At 45.8% G+C, this 22,526-nt stretch overlaps 1 protein-coding gene across 1 annotated transcript in view; it reads left to right on the top strand.

Moving 5' to 3' along the window:
- Positions 1 to 14,313: 14,313 nt before the first annotated feature.
- The window catches only part of SRRM4 (serine/arginine repetitive matrix 4), a 146,871-nt gene continuing 138,658 nt past the window's right edge, over positions 14,314 to 22,526 (top strand). The window contains exon 1 of the mRNA XM_032471356.1: positions 14,314 to 14,749. Coding sequence (XP_032327247.1) covers positions 14,619 to 14,749 — 131 coding nt within the window. The 5' untranslated portion in view covers positions 14,314 to 14,618. The remainder of the gene's footprint in view (positions 14,750 to 22,526) is intronic.

Here is a 22,526-nt window from a genome sequence, read left to right as displayed (position 1 = left end):
TTTGACACCCACTGGAAGACTTTCTTGATTCACCCTAGTTGCACTCTTTGCCTTCGGAATTACTCATCCTTACTCCAATAATATTAAACCCCAACTGCTATTATAATGTCGGTATTTTTCTTCTCTTCACATGGGGTGATGTAGAACAAATGGAAGTCTTCCCACCTTCCTGACAACTTATAAGAAATAAGCCAAATAAGGCAAACTGCTCATTAGAAAATAGATACCAGGATCTTCAGAATAACAGACGTGAATGGTATGGGGGTGCTGGTCAGTGGTGGAGTTGGCTGACCATTTTGGAAAGGTCCCTGGGTTCTCACCCATAGACTGCATCTGCTCACTAAGTGACGAAAATCATCTACACGAAGCCACTGGGGCAGGCTTCACGAACCTGCCCAGTCCAACCGATTCCCTCTTTCCCGCCGTACCTGCTGGACTGCAAGGGGAAGGGCTTAAAAATACACAATGAAGAGTTGGGTGGGAGTTAGGGCTCGGGTTGAGAGGGCAAAGAATTCAGGTGGTAGCGATCAGTTGTGTGAAGTCACCAATTCATTCACTCAAATATTCATGGCACAACCCAGTTGTATTTATTAAGTCCCCACTATGTGGCAGGACCCAATCACGGTGTTGAAATTATGAACACGATGGATGGTGTCTTCTAACAAAGAGGGTAGATGGGAAGGGTGCAAATAGTTTTGAGTGACGATTTATATTATTTATTATATAATCACAGTGTGTGTGTGGCAGTTGTTTCAAAGGAGCTACAGGTGTATGTGATGACCTCAGGGGGAAGTCAGGTGTTCTTTCATAGGACAGGGGGGGATTCTGAGCTGAGAGCTGAAGGATGCATATGACTTAACCAGGTGAGACGTGTGTGGCAGTGGGGAAGAGGAGCGTCCCAGGCAGAGAGGACTGATGTGCAAAGAGATGCAAGAGGGAAGAAAAAAACAGGGTGGTGGTTTCTTCCTCTATCTCTGGACCCTCCATCCCAGTCCTTGTGACATTCCTTGGCCTGCACAGAATGAGCCCTGACCATTGGGAAGCTTAGATCTCATCTACAGCTCCCAGGGACTCTTACCTATCTGGGGACCTGGAATCTCCTGGAGAGTCTGATGGAGACCCAACAGTTTTATCCCAGGATAATGCACTTAGATACATAAGCACAAACTTTTCAGAGAGCTTCATGGACTTCACGGATCCCATCTCCATGGATCCTCTGGCTTCAAAAAGAAGAACAAATGCCTTAGTGTGGCATTCATGCCCTTTCTGCACCTCCAGTTTCTTCTCTGGCTGCATCCCCAGCCCGACGCCCATAAACTGAGCTGCTTTTGGGGAGAGGCCCTGTTCTCTCCTACCTCCCCGCTTCAGCCTCATCTCTCCCCTGAGCCTGGGACGCTCTCGTTCCTACCTCCTCTCCTGGATAACTCTTACTCATCTTTCACAGCTCAGCTCAGCCACTGCTTCCTCTGAGAATCTTCCCGTAACTCCCTTGGGCTGGGCCAAGGACCCCTCTCAAAAGCTCTGCGCATTAGAGCACCGATCGCTCTGAATTCTGGATTTTGCCTGTTTGGTGGTTGCCCCTCTCCTGCTGACTGGCGAGCTGCTTGAAGGCAGGGGCTGTGCTTATCAAGAGACCTCAGTGCCGGGTACACTGCTGTGCTCCGGGAGATGTTCAGTAAATACTTCTGGAATAAATTAAAGGAGTGCCCTCCACTTTGTCCCCAAAATTCACGTCCTAGTGCTGAAGCTTTGATTCCTGTGTGACCCAAACCTGCATGTGCGAACCCGGACTCCAGCTGACTTCCAGCCAGGGGACTCTGGTTCTCAATTATCATTGCACTCAAGCCTTCCAAGTCCCATCTCTGTGAGCAACAGGAGCTACTCCAGAGAGTTATTCACTTCAAATAAACCCCACCCTGAGGCAACAGGCCCCCTTGCTTCTTCTAGGATGTTTATTGACTTACAACCACTGGCTTACCCGCTTACTCCAGAACCCACTGAGTGTCGTTCTTACTTCTGACCTGACATTTACCAAGCATGTAATCTGGGTCCCGTTAGACCTGCAGTAGGCTTTTTGAAACCTTGCTACTCAGAGTGAGGTCTGGGGATTAGCATCCGTGGCATCACCTGGGAGCTGGTTAGAAATGCAGAATCTCTGGCCCTCCTTCAGACCTACTGAGTCTGAATCTGAATCTTAAAAAGATCCCAAAGTGATTCTTACAAGACACTGGAACACACTGTTTTTCAGTTTGGGTTGTACATTAGAATCACCTGGGGAGCTTAAAAAAAATGCTAGTCAGTATTAGAAAAACTGACTGCCAAGAGTGGACTCTTCTGCCCCAGGGATACCCAACCCCTGCCACTCTCCTTGATCGTGACCCTCCGGTTTCTCCTCTCCCTTGTTGCCCTCCGTTGTCTGGGATTGATCGAGAGCCCAGGAGTCTATTTACAAGCCTGCCACCTACTCAGTGCCATATGAACGTAGGCATACTCTGAACTCACTCCAGCCTTCAATTCCTTGACATGTAAAATGAGGGGTGAGTTCCTAGAAAAGTTAAACATAGAGTTACCGTATAATCCAGCAATTCCATTCCTAGGCATGTACCCAAAATAGCTTAAAACAGGATTCAAGCAGACATATGTAAATCTGTGTTAACAGTAGCAATAATAGCCAGAAGGTAGAAATAAGCAAGTGTCCATTGATGGATGAGTGGAGAAACAAAAGATGGCATACACATAAAATGGAATATTATTCACTCTTTAAAAGAAATGAAATTCTGATACATGCTACAGCATAGATGAATCTTAAAAACAGTATGCTTAAAAATATTAATGCTTAAAAACATAAGCCAGAAGCAAGAGGAAAATTTTGTATGATTTCACTTATATGAGGTATGTAGGCAAATTCATAGAGATAGAAAGTAGGATTTAGGTTACCGGGGGCTGGGAATGGGAGAGAAGGTGGTTATTATCTAATGAGTACAGAGTTTCTGTTTGGGTTGATGAAAATGGAAATGGATAGTGGTGGTGGTTATACAACATTGTGAATGTACTTAACTATGCTGAGTTGTATACTTAAAAAATGGTTAAAATGCAGAAATTTAGGTTATGTATATTTTACCACAATAAAAAGTACTCCAAAAATGGGTAAGAGATTGGACAGATGGATCTGTAAGGTTAGTGAGTCTGTGAATTTGACTTTCCAGGCTGGGTCAGAAGCCACTGATTTTGTTATTTATTTTAAATGATTCTCACCTCATACCCACCCAGGTCTGGCTGTATCATATCCAGGGCAGGGTTCCAAAGTGGGTCTTTTCCACCAGTCTGTGGCAAAATGAGAAAAAAAATATCCAAAAGGGACAATATTATGAGTTTTTATAGCAAGTGAAATTTAGTCAATTTAGGAGTAAATTCTTCACTCTAAGATAATGTCTTTCTCTTTCCTACATTTTTGGTGTAAACTGCCTTCCTTTTGTGAAACGATCATGGTAATTTATGGTAGTCGATTCTTTAAAAAGCTGTCAATCAACATTTGACAAAAATGACAGCCCCTGTTTATTTCATTTATTTGTATTTTTAAAGTTATGCCTGTTTGTGGAAGCCCAACATCTAGAAACACTCATTTCTAACTTAGAAGAGGTCAAGGAGGGGAGGGTATATAGCTCAGTGGTGGAGCACATGCCTAGCCTGCACAAGGTCGTTGGTTCAATCCCCAGCACCTCCATTAACATAAACAAATAAACCTAATCACTCCCTTCCCCCCACAAAAAAAGACAAACAACTCCCAGGAAATAAAGGAGAAGAGGCCGGTAGTCAGAGTAGGGTGGATCGACAGACGGACGGATAGCACAAGAGAATCCTGAGCAGTGGCCGAGAAGGGACACTCATGGGTGGGGTCAAGTGGGGTCAAGTTCAAGAGGATCCCTGCCTCCTCTACTCATACCTGCCTTCCTGCTCCCAACCCTCCTTCTTCCTTATTCTTCTTCTCTGTTTTGCACTAATGTACTTCATCCCCTGGGGCTCCTTGCCTTCAACTTGCCTATTTTGGCCTCCAAGCTTGTTCGGGGGTTTTTTTTCCAAATTGCTTCCTCCTTTGTCTTTACCTCGCCTTGTTGTCCTGAGGAACATTCAAAGCCCGCCTCTTTCTGGAAGCCACCCCAGGTAAACCCACCTGGTCGGGCGGTCCTCTCCTCTGAGCTCCGTCAGCATGTCTGTAGCTGAGGACCCACTGTGGGAATTTCATGATTGTCATGGGCTCCATGCTTCCTTCACTCACTGAGTTTAGTTATTGAAAGCACCTACCGTGTGCTGGGCGCAGCACCGGGGGTGATGCTGCGATAGGCGTGAACAAGGCAGACTGGTTTCCTCCTTTGCTGCAGCTACATTTTAGTAGAGGGAGACAGACAATAAACACATGATAAACAAGGTGATTGGTGGCTGGAGATAAGAGCTATAAGAAAATAAAACTAGCCAACAGGAGAGGGGAACAGAAAGACCATTTATTGTTGGGTGATCAGAGGAAGCTGTGTTTGAACTGAGATCTGAATAATGAGAAGGAATTAATATTTTTAAAATCTGAGAGCAGAGTGTTGTAGGCAAATGGAGCAGCAAATGCAAAAGCTTAGAGGTAGGAATCAGCTCAGCAGTTTGGGGGAACATTTATGTAAGTAAAAGCAAGTGTCATGTCACTGCTCTTCTTGAAGTCCTCAAAAGCACCTCATTACCCGAAAGATAAAACCTTGATCCCAGTGGCTTTTTGGGACCAAGCCCCACCCTCCTCTCTAACCAAACTTCTGACCACTCAACCACAATGAAATCCTGTTCTCTGTGTTTCTCAAACTCGAACTTGAATCAGAGTCGCCTGCAGGAGTTGTCAAAGCAGACTGCTGGGTCTCACCTCCCAGAGGGTGCAATTCAGTAAGTCTGGGGCGGGGCTGAGGATCTGCATTTCTGTCAAGGTCCCAGGAGATGCTGCTGCGGTGGTCTGGACTCCACGCAGTGAGTCGCTGCTATACTCTGAGGTCTGTCCTCTTCTGGGTCTTTGTACATGAGAGCTCTGTCCCTGCAGTGTCCTCTCCCTTTCCCTGCCTCCGTGGCCTGGATAACTTACATGCAGGCTCTTGTTTTTCCCTTCCTGCCCCAGCACAGAGAAGAGAGTTTCTCTTGTATGCGTCCTCAGCCCCCTGAGTTTAGCCTGTAATATCACAGATCGCACCATAGGAGGCATTGCCAGTCTACTTGTCTCTGCCGCACCCTCCACCCCATTATCGAAGGCAGATGTACTTTCTTACTTCTTGTTGAAACCCCAGCATTTGGTGTAATCCCTGGCGCATAGTCTGTGCCCAATAAATTTCGTAAATGTGTTAAAATAATTAGAAAGGACACATAACTTGAATTACTTTTTTAAGAGTCAGTCACACTTTCTGTGGTTTGGGACCAGAGCCATATTAGGTGGTCCCCCTAATACTAACTCTAGCCTCCTTCAGCTCACATAGAAACCCACAGAACTGTCTTTCCAAGTCAGTTCCCCCTCCCTTCCTTATTTCTGAGTTTCTGAAAGCAGGGAGTCTGGCTAGTATTTCTGTTTCCACATCTCTCCTTCTCTCAGGAGACCCTGTCCACCCCCCAAAATACCTGGCATTGTTGCCCTCTGGTCAGCACCGTTTTTGTGTGCTTCTGGAACACAGGTTCTGAAGATACTTCAGGTGCCTCTGACTCATCATGAAATGGGGTGAGTGGTGTGGTTAAGAACAGTCCAGCCATGAAGTCACAAAGCACTGTTCCAGTCACACTGGACGTTTAGTATTGAAGTCCTTCCATTCACCTCAGTATGTAGCTGCTCCTCTCATCCCCCTCCAGGGCCCGCTGTCTGCGCTGACCTGGCCACTACCTCCATTTCCCGGGGACCCAGGCTGCCCTCTGCCCAACGTCCATCTGATTAGTCAGCTCCATGCTGTTCTGATTAAGTATTTTGAATATTGCTCCTAGGCTCAGAGAGACAACCTGAATCCCAGCTCTTCCCCTCATCACCACCTGGGTGACCTTGGGCAAAGCCCTGCATCTCTTTGAGCCTCCGTTTCCACATATGCAAAGGATGGATCACAATCATCACTTCCTCCTTGGGCTGTTATGGGAGAACAAGATGATTCCTGCTTAATTCAATGCAAAGGCAGATTAATAATCACCCGACCCAAATGCTAAATTCCTTCTATTATTAAAATTATTGTTATGACTATTGTAAGGAAACAAAAACATGAAGAAACTATAGAGTGTCACCCCGGGGAGGGCCCTTAGAGATGCTCAAGTCCAGGAGCTGTCACAGAGTCGAGGGGGGAATGTGTACACCCGAGGAAGTCTGGATGAGAGGCAGTTAGGAGTGGTGGGGTCTGTGGCAAAAAGGAGCACATTTACCTTTGACCTGTACTCACTGAAATTCTCTACTTTTGAATACCTTGTGGATTTCAAACAACACATCTGTAGGCGAGAAATTCATCCTGTGGATTGCCAGTTTGGGATGTCGGAGGGCCCAACCCTCTAATTTCACAGAAAGAAAAACAGGCTAGGCTTAGGAATGAGTTGCCAAAGTTTGATGAGGATGGAAATACTGGCCCTTTAAGTCCTCCGTGCACTACCCAACCTCATCTAAAGCCCCCTTGAAAGAGGTGATGCTGAGAGTCATAAGCTTGTTGCTCAAATTCCTGAACCGTAGACCTAGGGAATCCTCTTAAAGTCTAGTTGAGAGATTTTTCAAAAATAGCATTTATCTGTTTTCTAAAAACAAAATTTATTTTAATTAATTAATTAATTTTAATTATGCCCCCCACCCCAAGAAATGTAAAAGGGAAGTGCCCCCTAGACGTTCTGGCTGTATAATCTCAGGTAAGGCAAGGCCCCTTGCCTCTTACAGAGCCTGCTTCCAAGGGTCACCGCGGGAGGTAAACGTGAAAATGTTCATCAAGTTCTTGCACCGAGAGGAAAGATTAAATGCTTCGGAAGTTACTCTAGGCTTTGGGAGCTTGCTTAGAATCCCGCCTGCCTGTAAGGCAAACTAAAATTCCAGGAGGAAAATGATCCCTCAACCACGGTGGTTACATCACAACGCCAATTATGGCTTTGTTAGGTGATTATTCCTGCAACACCCCGTCCCAGAGCAAGGCGACAGGGAGGGTGCTGCTGGGCTGTCCCCGAAGTCCCTGGCGGCAGGATGTTCCCGGCTGCCCGGCTGCCTTCAGATCTGCAGTACACAGGGCATGTGGAACAGCCTCGCTTTTCTCTTTCTGGTCCTCTTTTTTTCCTTCCCCCAAACCAAAGGTCGGTTGCCTTTGTCTTCTGCTTCAGAGCATTCCGAGAGAGAATTCTGTACTGCTTTCAGGAGAAAATAAGTAACAAACCAGACAAAGCGAGCTACATTCAGAAGTTGCATCCTATCTTTAAAAGCAGGAGGCACTAGAGACAAGATGTAGTACACACACACACACACATACACCCCACACACCCCCCCACACACACACACAATAAGGCGAGCCATCCTGATAGATGGATGAGTGCTTTTAGATGCAAAGCTGGATTCTCTTAGGCAGGTTCTTTTCTCATCTTCCTGTTTAGAAGAACATGGATTTGTGTGCCCACATTTAAATTTTACACCTGCTTAATTCAGTTGATGAGATGCCAGCATATACATACGCCAAATACGTGTTGCTTATGGGGGCAGGGTATAGCTCAGTGGTAGAGTGCATGCGTAGCATGCATGAGGTCCTGGGTTCCATCCCCAGTCCCTCCATTAAAATAAATAAATAGACTTAATTACCACCCCCGCAAAAAAAACCAGCCAACCAACAAACGAAAACCAAATACATGTTGCTTGTAAGTAAAGGAGCTGTGTTACACAACTCTGTGCAGAAAGGCCGTTGAGTCAAACGCTGGCAGTGTGCCTTTCTAGTCCTGGAAAAGGCAAGTCAGGCTGTTACACACAGATAGATGATACGATGTGCCCTGGACATGACACCCTTGAATACTGCTTTAGAGTTTCTGTAGCATCTTTGTCTCACCTGCATCTTTCTTACTCTTGGCACTTAAAAAAAAATTGAATGAGGAATGTTTTTTTAAATGGAAGGATAAACTATAAAAAATTTTAAAATTATCTTGGAGAGGGAGAAAAGAGAGTGGACAGGACAGGCTATCCAGAGTTGTACAAATATACTCTGTGGACGTTTTGACTTCAGAACCAAGTAAATATTTTACATAATTGAAAAAATAAATTTCTATTAAAGAGCATTTTCTAAAAATCAAGCATGAAAGTAAATAAGTAAACCTCATTGTGATTTCATTCCAGCTGACTTTAAAACACAATAATTTGAATGTACACCCAAGTGAGAGGTTGAAACCATCTGAAACTGATAATACAGTAATCATATTACGTGTGATGGTCTAAGTATGGTTGCTGTAAAATGCGTGAATTGTGGAGTAAGGGAAATGAATAATTATGTTGGTGTCACTCAACTTGGATTTTTGGCCTGTCAGAAAGGAGATACAAAAATGTAAGATGTATGATTTATGAGAAAAACCCGCAGCCCTTATTTGAGCTAGAGATACCGGTAGAAACTCATGATATTTTTTTTGTCTTAAAAGAAAATCTCCTAGGTCTGTACATTAAAAAGTCCTAGAAGCAATGACAGACTAGCCCAGTAGGGATGGGCAACCTTGGCACTGACTCAAAGGTACCAGTGCTGTTTGGAGAGATGGCTGATTCCAGGTCTGGGGCAGAAGATATCGTAAATTGTGTTTGGAACATCTTGACATTAGCAGAAAGCAAGAAAGTCATCAAAGGCTTCTAGGGTCATGTCACAGGACTCAGGAACCAATTGAAGAGACTCTCCTCGCTGAAAGTGAGACAGTTGTAGCATTCATAAGGATAATAACAACAGATTATTGAAGCAATCAAATATATTTAAATCTATGAATTCATCATAAGGATAAAAAATTCAATAGTACTTTTTTAAGAATGTTAGTACACCAACTCATTATTTTTTAAACTAGTAAATAAAGGGAAAGGATCAACTATTTATTTTGCCTTTTCTAGGCTAATGGGACCTTGAGTTGCCCAAATAGTTGATGAAGGAATATTTCTCTATGGAAGGATTCTAGCCAATACATAAATGATAGATTAAAACACCACCATTTTTGCAACCCCTAATACATTAATAAATTAGGCAAAGATCTTCAGAGTCAGCTGGCATCACAAGAAAAGAAAAAAAGTCATACATTATTAACCTTCTGGTGGAATTTCTTTTGAACTTAAATCTGATTAAACTTCTAGCTTTTACCATCACTTAACAGGAAATAGAGGCCACAGAGAAACATGTTCTCAATGTCACAGGTGTATCATCAGGAAACTGCAGATTATGGGAAATTCTTCTAGACAAACAACCATTTTTCTTATCAAAAATAAAGAAGGAAGAGGAATGGAATGTGTGTAGGTATATATGCGTGAATGTTGTCAAGGGAACTTACAAAGGATACTTAAGGACAGGCATCAGCCAACCACAATGAATGAGCCTTATTGAATCCCAGTTCAAACAAACCAATGAACACTAACACCAAAAATCCAAACACTTGAAAGGTTACTGGGGAGAAGTAGACATTGACTGACTATTTGATGATATTAAGGAATTATTGTTCATTTTAGCTAGTGTGAGAATGATATTGCAGTTATACTAAAAAAAAAGAAATTTCTGTCTTTTTGAGATACATCCTGCAGTATTTACAACTGCAGGATGAATAGTACGATGCCTTGGACTTGCTTCAGAATAATTTAGGAGTGTGAAAAGTGGGTCAGAGTAAGATTAAAAAATCAGCTAAGTATTGATCATTGTTGAACTTAGAAATGGGTACACAGGAGCTCTTTATGCTAGTCTCTTTACTTTTTAATAAGTTTGAAATTTTCTATAGTAAAAAGTTGTTTAAAAGTGACTCACCTAGGGGAGAATGTAACTCAGTGGTAAGTTGCATGCTTAGCCTGCATGAAGTCCTGGGTTCAATCCCCAGTGCCTCCATTAAAAAAAATAATAATAGTAATTTTAAAAAAAGCCTAATTACCTCTCCCCCTAAAATAAAAAAAATAAAGCGACTCACCTCTTTACTTAACAAGTTTACTTAAAGAGGACATTTTAGACATGAAAAACTAGTATATGCCAATAATGGAAGACAACTATAAAAATAAATTCAGTGAAAGCAAAGCAGTATTATTAAGTGCTAGTTGTCCATGCTTCTGAATCTCAGGTTGCTTTCTCACTGTTGAAAGGTGAGGTCTAAGAGATGTGTCCAAGACATTTTAAGAAAGTCAAGCTACGGAGATTTATTTCTGGAAGTAACCTAATGCCTAGGAAGACAGTTAATAAAAGGAATAGTTTCTCATCATATGTGACGATATTCTCTGATGTTATTTAATGCTCCGTCTGCCTGGGTGCCACCTAAAACTTTCTGGGGAGGGTACACCAGGGTTCCAAGGAACCTGACTTTGAGAAATGATGATATAGTATCAGTGGCTTTTAAAACTGGGCAGAACAATGGCAGTCCTCTCGTTTCATTGCATGGAGTACATTCCTCCATCACTAACTCCTCCATTTCTCCTCCGTTCCGTCACTCACTATGTTCTCTGGTCTTCAGCCTCTTCCTTAAATGTACCCAACTCTTTTCCAATGTGTGATCTTTGGACATACTGAGTCCTCTTACCACTCTGAGACTAAGTTTCCAAATCTGCAAAATTCAGTGATAGTTCCTTTTTCATAGAGTTGTTGGCAAGGATTAAATGAGATAATGTTTATCAAGGGTTTAGCACAAGTAGTGACTAGAACATAGACATAGTAACACTTATTATTATCCGAGACATCAAAGAATGTATTTGTCTTAATGGACTCTTGGAAACTGTGCAATCAGGGAAGGAGAATTCCTGGTTTGTCCATGTTAGTCAGGGCATTTGAAACAGTGTATACCTGTACTCTAGAAGAGAAATGGACAATAAACAGCAAAATGGGATTCAGATTAGACACAAAGTAGAATTTTCAAGAAGTAACTTTCAATTAGTAAACCTTGAGTAGAACAGTTTTCTCCCCAAAATTCTCTATGAAGAAATATAGAATCTTGTAATTTGAGTAGTTTAGCATGATCCAGTTTAAGGGCACAAAGACAGATGAATTGGTCTCATTACCATATTTCCCATTATCTCAGTAATTATTTGAATAATTCACTGTTCACTGGCCTTTTGGAAATGGGTACAGACTGTCAAAGACCCTGATGTCCCTTGATGATGGTAGATAATGATTAGCCATATTGTACTCAGGGAAGATATGGGCTAAGAGAGGAAGGGGTTTACCCCAGGTAGCACAGTAGTGTTAGTGAGGTGGGATTTGAACTGCCTTGGGAGGAGGGGTAGCTGTTTCCCTGAGCTGGTGGTGCTGCCTTTTTGGACCATCAGGGAGAAGGATGCATAAGCATCTCTTTAGCTTCTGGTCTAGAGTGCCTGGGCTTCTAAATCCTAGAGTCGCTTCTCCCTGGTCTCCCCTTTTTCTAATAAGAGAGCAGTGCCAATCGGACAAGGAAGCTCCCTGTTGATGTGGCAGGCAAATTGATTTTAATTGGAATGCCAACTCCAACCAGCTAGTAGTGGCTATCTAAAGAATGTGCTGAGAAGGATTCTGAGGTATTGTCTTAGGAAGAGTGCTGTGATGGACTAGTGATGTCTGTCACCAGCGTTGCACAGAGAATAGGCAGCAACTTTGCCACATGTCTGTGACATTAACCAGCATATTGATAGGTCTCAGTTTATGAGGTGGGCTGCTTGCACCTGGGAAAACAGAGAGCTGTATCCTGAAGGAAAGAGAACACGATGGTTATATACTGATAAAGTGATGGAGGAATTGGAGTTTGAGTCATATTGGAGAAGCCAGACCTAAAGTCCATTTACACATGTGATATTCGATCTTTATAGAATCTTCATATTAATGATGAAGAAACCAAAGCACAGACAAGTGAAGTCATTGTTCTAAGATCACACAGTTAGGAAATGGCAGAGCTGGGTTTTGAACCCAGGCAGTCTGGCTTTGAGGCTCTGAATGTATCACTCAAGACTCCCAACTTAGAAATCTCAACACTGTGTGTGTGTGTGTGTGTGTGTGTGTGTGTGTGTGTGTGTGTGTGTGTGTGTGTGTTTGTGTGTGTATGACTCCTTAGGTATCTGATAGTTTTCACACCATCCCAAGACCCCATCACCCCAGCAAAAACAGAAACTGTATTCTGTACAGGCTTCTTTTGCTCCCTGTAGAATCACCTTGGGCAAGTCACCTGACCATCCTACACTTCAACTTTCTCACCTTTAAATTACAATAGAACAGCTTCCCCTGGCTCCTCACCTGGCTACTATTCAGGTTCAAAGGAGGCAATTTTGTACAAATGGAAACTTTATCAACACTCTAAGAACTCAGAACAGGAACAGGTAGGGAAATGTCGCTTGATCTTGTTGGGGTGGGATCTCCACTACCTCTCCACTGCAAGTAATTGACTCAGTTCAGACCCCAAATGTCATGACTAAGGATGGTTTTAAATATCCCAGGCTGCTTAAGGAGCCAATTCTCAATGGCATTCAAAAATGACCTCAACTTCAGAGTGGGAAGTAGTGCCTGAGAGTGATCAGAGAGTGGGGAATTTGAGACAGGAGGGAGAGAAGGGAACACATCCAAGCCTAGTCTGCACTCTTTTCCACCTCCAAGCTCCCCATCCCTACCTCCACCTCTTGGCAGGCCAGCAAATGCATCTCTTGTTGTTGACCAGAAGGGGTCACTGCAGAGCGAGCAGCGCTTTTAAGCACTCACACAAGCAGGCACGTAAATATCCAAATACACACATACCCAAAGGTAGATACACTTCTGGATGGATACTCGGTTACTCCAGAGTTACCTCTGCCTTCCTCCTCCCCTTTCTCTCCTATTCCCTACCCCCATCCCCTTTCAAAGAATTTCTGAAATTCACATTGATGCCCTTGGGTCCCCTTCACTAACAGCATTAGCAAGAAGCATCACTTTATTTCCGCTGTGGCAAAGACCCAGTGTTAGGTGCTCGGAGGCCTTTAAGACTTGGCGAAGCCTCCTTCCAGGAATGTGCAATCTGAGGAGTGGGAGTAGCAACTCTGCTGAGATGAAAGGACTCCCTCCACCGGAGAGATGGGCTGAGGGGTCCCTCATCTCGCTTCCTAACAAAAACCCTGCAGATGAAGTAGAGAAATTCTGCCCAGATCCTCTGAGTCTAGATTTTATTGTGATTCTAAACTTCCACTTTCTGGGATTAGGGTTAGACTGGGAGAGAGTAGAAGATGGGGAGAGATAGACAGAAAAGTAACTACCCCTCTATAATCTGCAGATTTCCCCCTCAAGCCCCTACCCCTAAGAGCTTTGTTTTCCAAAAAGGACGCATCTCCTGAGACAAGCTGTATTAAGAAAAAAGTGGCTGCAGCCGCGTTCCCCAGAAGTGGATGGATTGGGATCTGGGCATTCCTCCTTTGGATGGGTTTAGCACCGGCGACGTTGGGCTAGCTGGCTGCGAGGCACAAAAGATGTTCCTTAGAGCGCCGCATGCACAGATGTAACGCTGCACCCCTCTGCGGGCGGGGGCCGGCTCGGCAGATGGCGAGAGGCCGAATTGGTGACGGATTGTCCATCAAATGGCACTTTCTGGGTGGTGGGGATTTCGCGGCGCCCAGGCGCAAAGTGGAATTCAGGGGACCCCCGCCCCCCCCGCTGCTGTAGATGGTCCCTCCCAGAAGTGTGGTGTCGGGGGAGGTTGGCCGAGGCGGATAGATTAAGTTTTTCTTCCTCTCCTCAATAAAAGATCTTCTACTAGACTTGCGAAGGGGTTGGGAAGGGAGGTGGCCGGGCCCAGAGGGCACGCGAGAAAGGATGGGGGAAATCTTGCGATGGTGGGGGAGGAAAAGGAGGTGGGAAGCAGGATCTCCAGCCTGGTTTAATTCGGGTTCCGGGATTGCTCCTCTCAGGGTCAGGGCTGCAACTCCGTAGCCGCGGGGCCCTGGTGACAGGCGCACGCCCCGCCCTTTCTCCTCCCCAGACCTGCGGGCTTTTGTTATGCAGATGGCGGCAGGAGGCTGAGACGGAGGAGGGGGGAGTTGTGGGGAGGAGGAGAGACGGAGAAGGGGGAGGAAAGTGCAGCTCGCGCGACCAGCCTCCTCTTCCAACGTCACATTGTGAGAGAGACAAAACCCGGGCGCGCCGGAGCTCACACGCGCGCGCACACACCGCCGACCCCGTCGCCTCCTCTCTCCGGCTCTGCCGAGAAAGCCAACCCTCTCTTCCCTTCCTGGGGCGCGGAGGCTCCGCAAGCTCAGAGCGCAGCCCAGAGCCAACCCAGAAGGCGAAGAGAGCCGGCAACGAGCCTTCTTTCTCCCCTGCCTGCCCGGGCTGAGGCGCCCCATCCCCCGCCCTGAACCCCGATCTCTCCCACTCCAACCCTCTCGGTTTCACGCGGACAGAGACCGGAGGCGGGTGTGCCCGTTTGGAATCCACGTTTCAGCACTTCGGACAGCGCCCGGGAGCCTCGGGCCCTTTGGGTTGGCGATGGCGAGCGTTCAGCAAGGAGAGAAACAGCTTTTTGAGAAGTTCTGGCGAGGAACCTTTAAAGCCGTGGCCACTCCGCGTCCTGAGAGCATCATTGTCGCCAGTATCACGGCCCGCAAGCCGCTGCCAAGGTAATGACCTCGTGCTTAAAAGGGAAGACCCCGAGGGTCCCCCTTTCTGGCCTGTGCCCCAGAGCCCTGAGGGGTGGATGCAGGCAGCTGGGCCAGGGCGCCTGTCTTTTCCCGTCACCACTCTGTATCTCCCGCTGGAACATGGGAACTAATTGCTTGTCTGAGGTGGAAGCTCTGAGAAGGGACGGAGAGCCCTTAGGGGGAGCAACACTACAGCAGCTGACCTGGCAGGGGCTATTCAAGAGGTTTTGCTGTCTTCCAGGGAAGGCGGTGTAGTGTAGGTGGGAGACGACTTGACTGAGAAACTTTTCTTGGTATCACAGAGCTCAGAGGTTGGGGGTGAAGGAATGGTGGTTTTGAGGTGGTTGGGGGTGTCGTACAAGAAGAGAAGATGAGGATTGAACTAGCTCAAGCCTTGTTCAGAGAGCGCGGCACATTTCTATACTCAGCTCTGAAACTAGCGAGCTCTGAATGTTTTGACAAAAGCCCATATGCTGTTCCCTCAAATACACCCTAAACAGCACCCTCCTCCACGCCTTTCTGGCTGCTGCTGAATTATCTCATCTCCAGCCTCCAAAACCAGGACTCTGAGCTCAAGAGTCAGGGAGGAGCCTTCCAAGATCATGAAGATGCCTCGGAAGAGTTTTATTTGGTTTTTCGAAAAGAATCTGATTGCTTTGAAGTCAGGCATAAGAGCTCCTTAGATGGTGGTGGAAATAGTGTGATGGGTGGAGGAAAAGGGCAAAAAGGAAAGAAAAGAAGAAAGAGTGAGAAGAGGATGTGGGGTGAAAACAGAGAGGAAGGAGGTTGGGGAAAACAGAAGCGTTCCAGGACAGAGAAAACCCAATTCTGTTCATAAATCATTCAATTTAGAGGCTTTTGAGAATGCAAAGAAGAAAGCTGTGCCCTCTTTCAGGGAAAATCAAGGCTGTATAAAAACTCATCTTTTGCTGGTATTGAATGAGTGGTTGGTGGCAGAAAAAGAAAGAAGTGGACCAGGCAGAGGAGACTACTGGAGGATTTATTAATCCTGGCAGGCTACATTAGGGAGTAGATTGACAACACGTCTGGGAAAGTTCTTCGGACAGAACAGCTGCTCTAGCACAACTGAATTTGAACTTTCTAGTGGGTGTGGGGTGGAGGACTGACAGGGAATCATATCTGAAGAATCAAACTCACACTGGAGAACTTTTCGTAGTCTGATAGGGACCTGGCTCATACAGGTCTTTAGAAAAATATGTGCCCTGTGTTGGAAATGGGTGGACTAGAAATATGAGCAGTCAGCAGGATGTGGCAGGCTGCGAGCAGCAGCAGCAGCCAGTGTTTGTGGATGGGATGAGGGGACATCCTCTGACACAGGCTGCAGAAGGGGGACGGTAACACCAAATGCCACCAAAAGCTGGTGTTGCTCTGCTTGGAAGGAGGGTCTTTGCAGAGAGCTTTGACAACAGCGGTTTTATCCTCCTGGGTTTCTGCCATCCGTTCCACCTTTGGAGTGCACCTACTGTTGGCAAATCAGGGGCTGTGTTGGCCAAAGAACATGCCCTTGCAGAAAGGACTAGAGGAAATTTCATTGGAAACTAGGAGTGTGGCAATTGGTCCAGAGTCGTCCATATATTCCAGGGGTGCAGGGAGGGGAGAGGGGAGAGCAGGTTCCTGGTGGTATTTTAATTCAGAAAAGCTTGCCTGATGTCCACCTTGCTTGGTACCGCCACCTTCTGCCTGCCAGTCTGTTACTATGATGGCTTTTTCTTAGTCATATTCTCAGTCTTATGAATTGCTCACAAGGTCTCCCAACCCTCATGCTTTCTGTAGCTTTGTGCAAACCCTAACTTAATTCATATGAGACTCTTACAATAGCCAGCCCTCCGCACCGAGGTATCATTTCACCCCCTGTGTCTTCCAACATCCGAGTCTCCTTCCCCCTGAAAACCACTCCTGAGGTAAAAGTGTGAGCATACAGGCCCTAATTTATGTTGAAAGGATCCTCTTCAATAATACTTATATAACAGGCGTGGCTTCTCTGTAGAATAGATTCCAGTTTCATAGCTGTTACTCCTTGTTTGGGGTGGAGAGTGAGCAGGGAACATTTGTATTCAAGTCTTCAGGAAAGGCTGGGTTTGAGTTGCCTTTTAACAGACTGGATGTAAAGCCTGAATCATCTCCATTCTCACCCAAGCCAGCTACACCCAGCAATGGTCAGTTTCTGCCTCCTTTTTATGTTTGATATTTACTTAAGGATGAAAGTACCATGTTTCTAAAGCAGAGTTTTTTGGAAGGAAAGGGTCAGAGGCTGGGGCATAGCATCCACTGGGCCCCAGCACTTTCTCTCCAGGCCGTCTGGGGACTTGCTCTCATCAGAAATGTTGTTTAGTTACATGAGTCAAGCCCAGTTCACAGTCAGCAGATCTGCCCAAGTAACTGTGTACAGGAGGATGAACCACCAGCCAGTCCTGCTGGTTATGCACTTAATATTTGTTTACAGATGAGGGCTTCTCCCTGATGAACTTCCCCAGGATACTTTAAGTCTATCTCTGAAGATAATTTAGTGCCAGGATAGAAGCTTACATTCAATTCGCTGATTTCATAGCAACATGCATACATCATACAGCCACACTCCAAGCAGAACATCCCCTAGCCCCTCCCTCCCTCTCCCCCTCTGTGAGGCATACTCGATGAGGCAATATCTTTATAATGTATCAAATTGCAAGCAGATGTCTGACTCAAATATCAGAACAGTGTAGCAGAGTGGGAGGCAGTATATCACAGTGGTTAAGAGCTCAGAGTTGAGCTTCAGACGAACCTGGATTCCCGTCCTGGATCTGTCATCTTAGCGGAGCACCCTGGGCAAGTGGCTCTACCTTGCTGAGCCCGTTTTGTCAGCTTGAAAATAGGAATAATAATAGTAGCCATGGCAGGCTGTGAGTTAGGAGGCCTGAGCCGGGTAGAGCCCTTCCCACGGTGTGAGGGGCATAGTGATTGTTTAATAGACACTGCCTCTAAAACAAACAGCTCAGAGCTGTAATGGCCAAGGGAAATCAACAGTGCCTTCCAGTATTGTGTTTTTCATGCCTACCCATTTCTCTCCCGAATAATGTTGACAATAAAAATTGTGAGATTTCAACTGTTGACTGGCAACTAACTGCACTGAGACGGGGTGGGTAGGGTGGGAGGGATCCCATATTTCCTTCCCTGAGGGCAGGTTAGCTGCTTTCTTATCTGACTTTCCATCAGGGGTGGAGGGCTGGTGAAGAATTATCCGGATTCAGAATTAATTGGTACAACATCCTTATGAAATGTTCTTTTGGTTTGTGTAGAGATGACCAGGTATTGCCAGTCTAGAGCAGGCTCAAACTCCTTGAAAACCACAGTTTTGACCTCTAGTTCATCAAATCTAGAGTGACTATGTAATTTATAGTTCATAATCAAAAGTGAAGAGGGTTGCCTGGGAGTGGTTATTCCAGGATGGAAGCTCTAACAGGGACCATCCCAAGCAAACCAGGATGTAGGGTGTAGTCAAACCTCATCCTGTACCAGCTGGGAGAGAGCCAGCGCGAATCAAAAAGAAACTTGGAGTGTAAGAGACCCCCTCTTTTGTCCCTACCAAAGAAGAATCATCATCTTCCCGGGATTAATTCTCTTTGTTAATTGCTTAGTCCATAAAAGTTTGTACCAGGGAAGTTTAGACTCAAAGTAGAAAACCTAGTGTTTGAGGCCAGCTCAAACTGTAGTAATCATATCGACAAACGGAAGCGGAGGACTTAACGAACATGTAAAAATCATTTGTAATTAGCATATCGTTTGTGGACACATGAGAGTTCGTAAAGGGTTAGAGAGGTGGTCCTATTATCTAGAATAAGTGTTCCGTTTACCATGCTTTTGGCAAGCTGTTAATTTTCTTCGAAAATCCTTTCTATGCAGAAGAGTCCAGAAGCAGACTTCAGCCCAGTCCCTGTCCAAAGGGTCATAAATTCCAAACTATTAGAGATTTTACTGCATAAAGGGAAAGGTGGCCAAATTGTAAGGCAGGAAAAAAAATGCCTTTGAACCATTTAATTCAAGACTTCCCTTTGTGCCAAAAGATCAGTTAGCACATTTGTGCTGACTCTGTCTTTGGGAGCAGGGTGAGGGGCTGTTGGGAGGTGATTTCCTGACAGTCTGTGGTTAAAAGCCAGCAGACAGAGGGTCAGGAGGGAAATGCTTGCCCTGCAATGAATGAACATTTTCTCTGGGAAGGGAGTGTTATTGTTTGGGTCAAACCTTTCTCCTTCTGAAAGGTGAAATTTGTTGAATGGTGTACAAGGGTCAGTGAGGGGATCATTTCTGACACAGCTGTGTTCACTCCACAGCAGTGCTCTCAGAGACCTGGGCTGAGGTGACATATTCAGTGAAAGTTGGATGCATTAATTGAATGAGTACGCATGGTCCAGATCCAGCATCAGACTAGCCCTCTCCCAGCCCCACCCCCTGTCCTGACATGCCAAGGATGCTGATCAGTGGAACCCGGGAGGCACACACACACATAGCAAATAGGTTTGACTCTCGCTAGTGTCAGAATGAAGCTCTCTAGATAGAGATGTGTGTCTGGCTGGGTGAGTAGACATGTCGGCTGGTATGGGGGCAGGAGGTTGAACTTAATGCCACCTGGAAGTGCTTTCCAGGTCTGTGGGAGTCTCCGTTAACTTCACCCCAACTCCAGGCTGCCAGAAAAGGGGGTACATCCCCAAAAGCCTAACTGCTGGGATGAGGAGAGAAGCCTGGGTCATGTACCTTCTGTCCCATGAGCACCTCAGGAGAGCCATGGGGGCACATTACATGTTTTACAATAGCCTTTCTTCCAGAGTGGCTGGACTTACCTTCCTGTGAGGTGGAAAAGTTCGCAGGGGCTTAACAAAACCGGAGTCCTTTAGTTGCTCGTTACTAAGACTTTCTCTGAGCGGAGAGAATATTCCCGGGGTTGGAAGAGGCAGAGCGGTGAAGGGCTTGGGCTCTGAAGTCAGATCGGCCCCGGCTGAAATCGTGCTGGGCTTCGCCCTAGCTTTGGAATCTGCCAGTCATTCCACTTGTCTACCCCTCGGTTTCCCCAGTGGTAAAATACCCATCTCACGGGGTTGTAACGAGATCATTCTCACTGCAGTTCCCTAAAGAGCCAGTGGAGATTTGGACAGAGCTGTTTTAAAAATCCGACAGGCCCCGAAGACAGTCTAATCAAAAGAATGGTTTCCTTCTACTGTTTGCAGGCGCTTACTGGCTCCGTGGCTTTTGGCAAGGAACTCAACCGTCTCCATCTCAGTCTCCTCATCCATAAAATGGGGTTAATCATAGCAGCCACCTCCAAGAGCTGTTGAGAGGACTGAATGAACTAATTTATGGAAAGTGCTGTTTGGCACACAGTGAGGGCTCCATCGATGTTAGCGCTTCCTATTAATAATGAATTACAGTTTTTATTATTACCGTATGCCAGGCCCATCAGGGAGGAAAAGATGAATGAAATGCGGTCTTTCTCTTTGAGGGCCTCGGAATTTAGCGGCAACGGGAGACTTAAACAGGAGCGTGTAGGACACGAGGCAATCTTAAGTACAGTGATATAGGCAGGAGAAAAGAAATGGGGATGTGGAAAGCCAGAGGAAGGGGAGACCCGCAGTGAGGCATGGAGTCCCTTGCTTACCGGCACATAGTAATCCTTAGTTATCTCATCTGTGAAATGGAATGATTCTTTTATTTCATCCATTTTACCTACAAATGCAAGGAATAGTCAGAATGAATAAGGCCTTTTATGCCCAACAGAGTCTCAAGAAAGATCTCTTTTCCCAGAAGAAAAAGCAGGTTAAACTCTCTGGAGGGGGCATTATCTGTTGGGGGATCCTAGTCACTGCTAATGAGGGAAGGCTCTGGAAAGGAACTGCACTTTTTATATAAATTTCCCAACTCCCCTGGCGGAGGCTCAAGGATACAGACTCTGGTGTGGGCCATTAGGTTTCCTGTCCTTCATGGTCCAGTTCCGGCTAAAACGAAATCCTGTCTGCATTCTTTGAGCAACCACTGGTGGTGGGGAGACCAGAGTGAGCCCGTACATGTCAAAGAGAAAATAAACCACGGGGCATGAATGCACAAAGTAGAAAAAGCTGCGAAAAGCTGAAAAACAAAGCTGTGCTTTCATTCATTCAGCAATGTAATTGAGCTCCTTCTCGATATAGCAGTGAACAGCACGAAGCGCCTGCTGTCATGGGGAGAAAGATAATAAACAAAGAAATAAATAATAAAAGATCAGGTATAGTAAGTGCTTTAAAGAAGACTAAAGCAGGGGAATGGGGTAGAGGGTGAGGAAGGAGACTGGATGGAGTGGTCAGGGACCTGGAGAAGGGAGGGAGCCAGCCATGAGGATAACTGGGGGGAGAGCATTTGAGACAGAAGGAACAGCACGTGCAAAGGCCCTGAGGTGGAAGCATGCTTGGTGTGTTTGAGGAGTAGCAAGGAAGACAGTGTGGCTGGAGCAGAGCGGGTGAGGGGGAGACTGACAGCAGATGACTCCCCAGATGTAGGCAGGAAACAGATCAAGCAGGGCCTTGTAAAACATTTAAGGACTTCGCAGGTCCTCAGCTCCTGGGCTGGGGAGCAGGTCTGAGGGGGCCTCCTGCCCTGTCAGTCAGGGTCCTGGTTGTGATCTGCTTCTCTTGGCTCCTCTCTTCTGACTCTAATGCAGCCAGGGATGATGTTGAACAGCAGTGTCAGAAGCTTAGCTGGGCCCCTCCATGCATTGTGGACAAGCATGAAATTTACAATCTATCTGGTTGTGATCAATCAGATTAGGAAATTGAAAAAGACACTGCATAGACTTCCAAATAGCAGTGGCAGATCTTGTTCCCATGACAGTGAAGGCTTGGTCAAGTAGCTCTCCTATCCATGCGTGCAGATGTAGGCTATCCCTGCTGCCTGGCAGCCCCCCATTCACTGCACACCCTTGGAGCTACAGTCTGCTCGCTGTCTCTCTCTTTCCCTCCCTCCCCCCATCTCCATTTGAGATTTTGCTGAGGGATCTCCCATATGCCACAGCCTGTACGTAGAGCTCCGTGAAATGAAACACGGAATTAAGATGTCATAGAGACAAAGCCAAACCAAATACAAGAACAATGCCGAACCCTAAAACAGTCATTAAGTAATTCACATCTCCGTGTGTCTGTTCAAAACAAATATTAAGATCCTCTGGACGCAAATGTTTCTCATCAGGAGAATCCCCTAGTTGTTGGATTCCCAGGGCTTACATCCCACTCACAGTTTCGCTGAGCAGAAACACCAACAGATCCCTGTTCTCTGGCTTCATTAAAAGTTAAGCTTAGGCAAGTGAGCTGGAATTTTACAAGACAGTTACCACTCCTACGGGAAGAGAGGTGCCATCTGGGCCTGAAGTGTGTGTGTTCATGGCGTGTGTGCGTGCTCACTCATGGTGGGAAGATGTGTGCTGAGCTCCCTGCAGTATTATGTGCCCAGCCCTGTGCTAAACACATTTCATCGGTTCTCTCATTCCATCCTCACAATAACTTTAGGGGAGAGGTATTTTCAAGACTGGATTTTACAGGTGCGGAAACTGAGGCTCAGAGAGTGGAAATGACCGGCTCATGGGCACATGGCTGCTAAGAGTCGTAATTGAGATAAAAGCCCAGAGCTCTTAACTGACATGTTTCTAGTCAAGGAGACTTTGCAGAAGAGGAAAAACTGAGACCAGGGAGGCAAAATGTGACTTGACTAAGGTCACATAGTCTGTAAGCATGAAACCAGG

The sequence above is a fragment of the Camelus ferus genome, chromosome 32, assembly GCF_009834535.1.
Source record: "Camelus ferus isolate YT-003-E chromosome 32, BCGSAC_Cfer_1.0, whole genome shotgun sequence".
NCBI lineage: Eukaryota > Metazoa > Chordata > Mammalia > Artiodactyla > Camelidae > Camelus > Camelus ferus.
The sequence above is the reverse complement of the archived record's forward strand: the minus strand, read 5'-3'. Positions and strand labels throughout refer to the sequence as shown.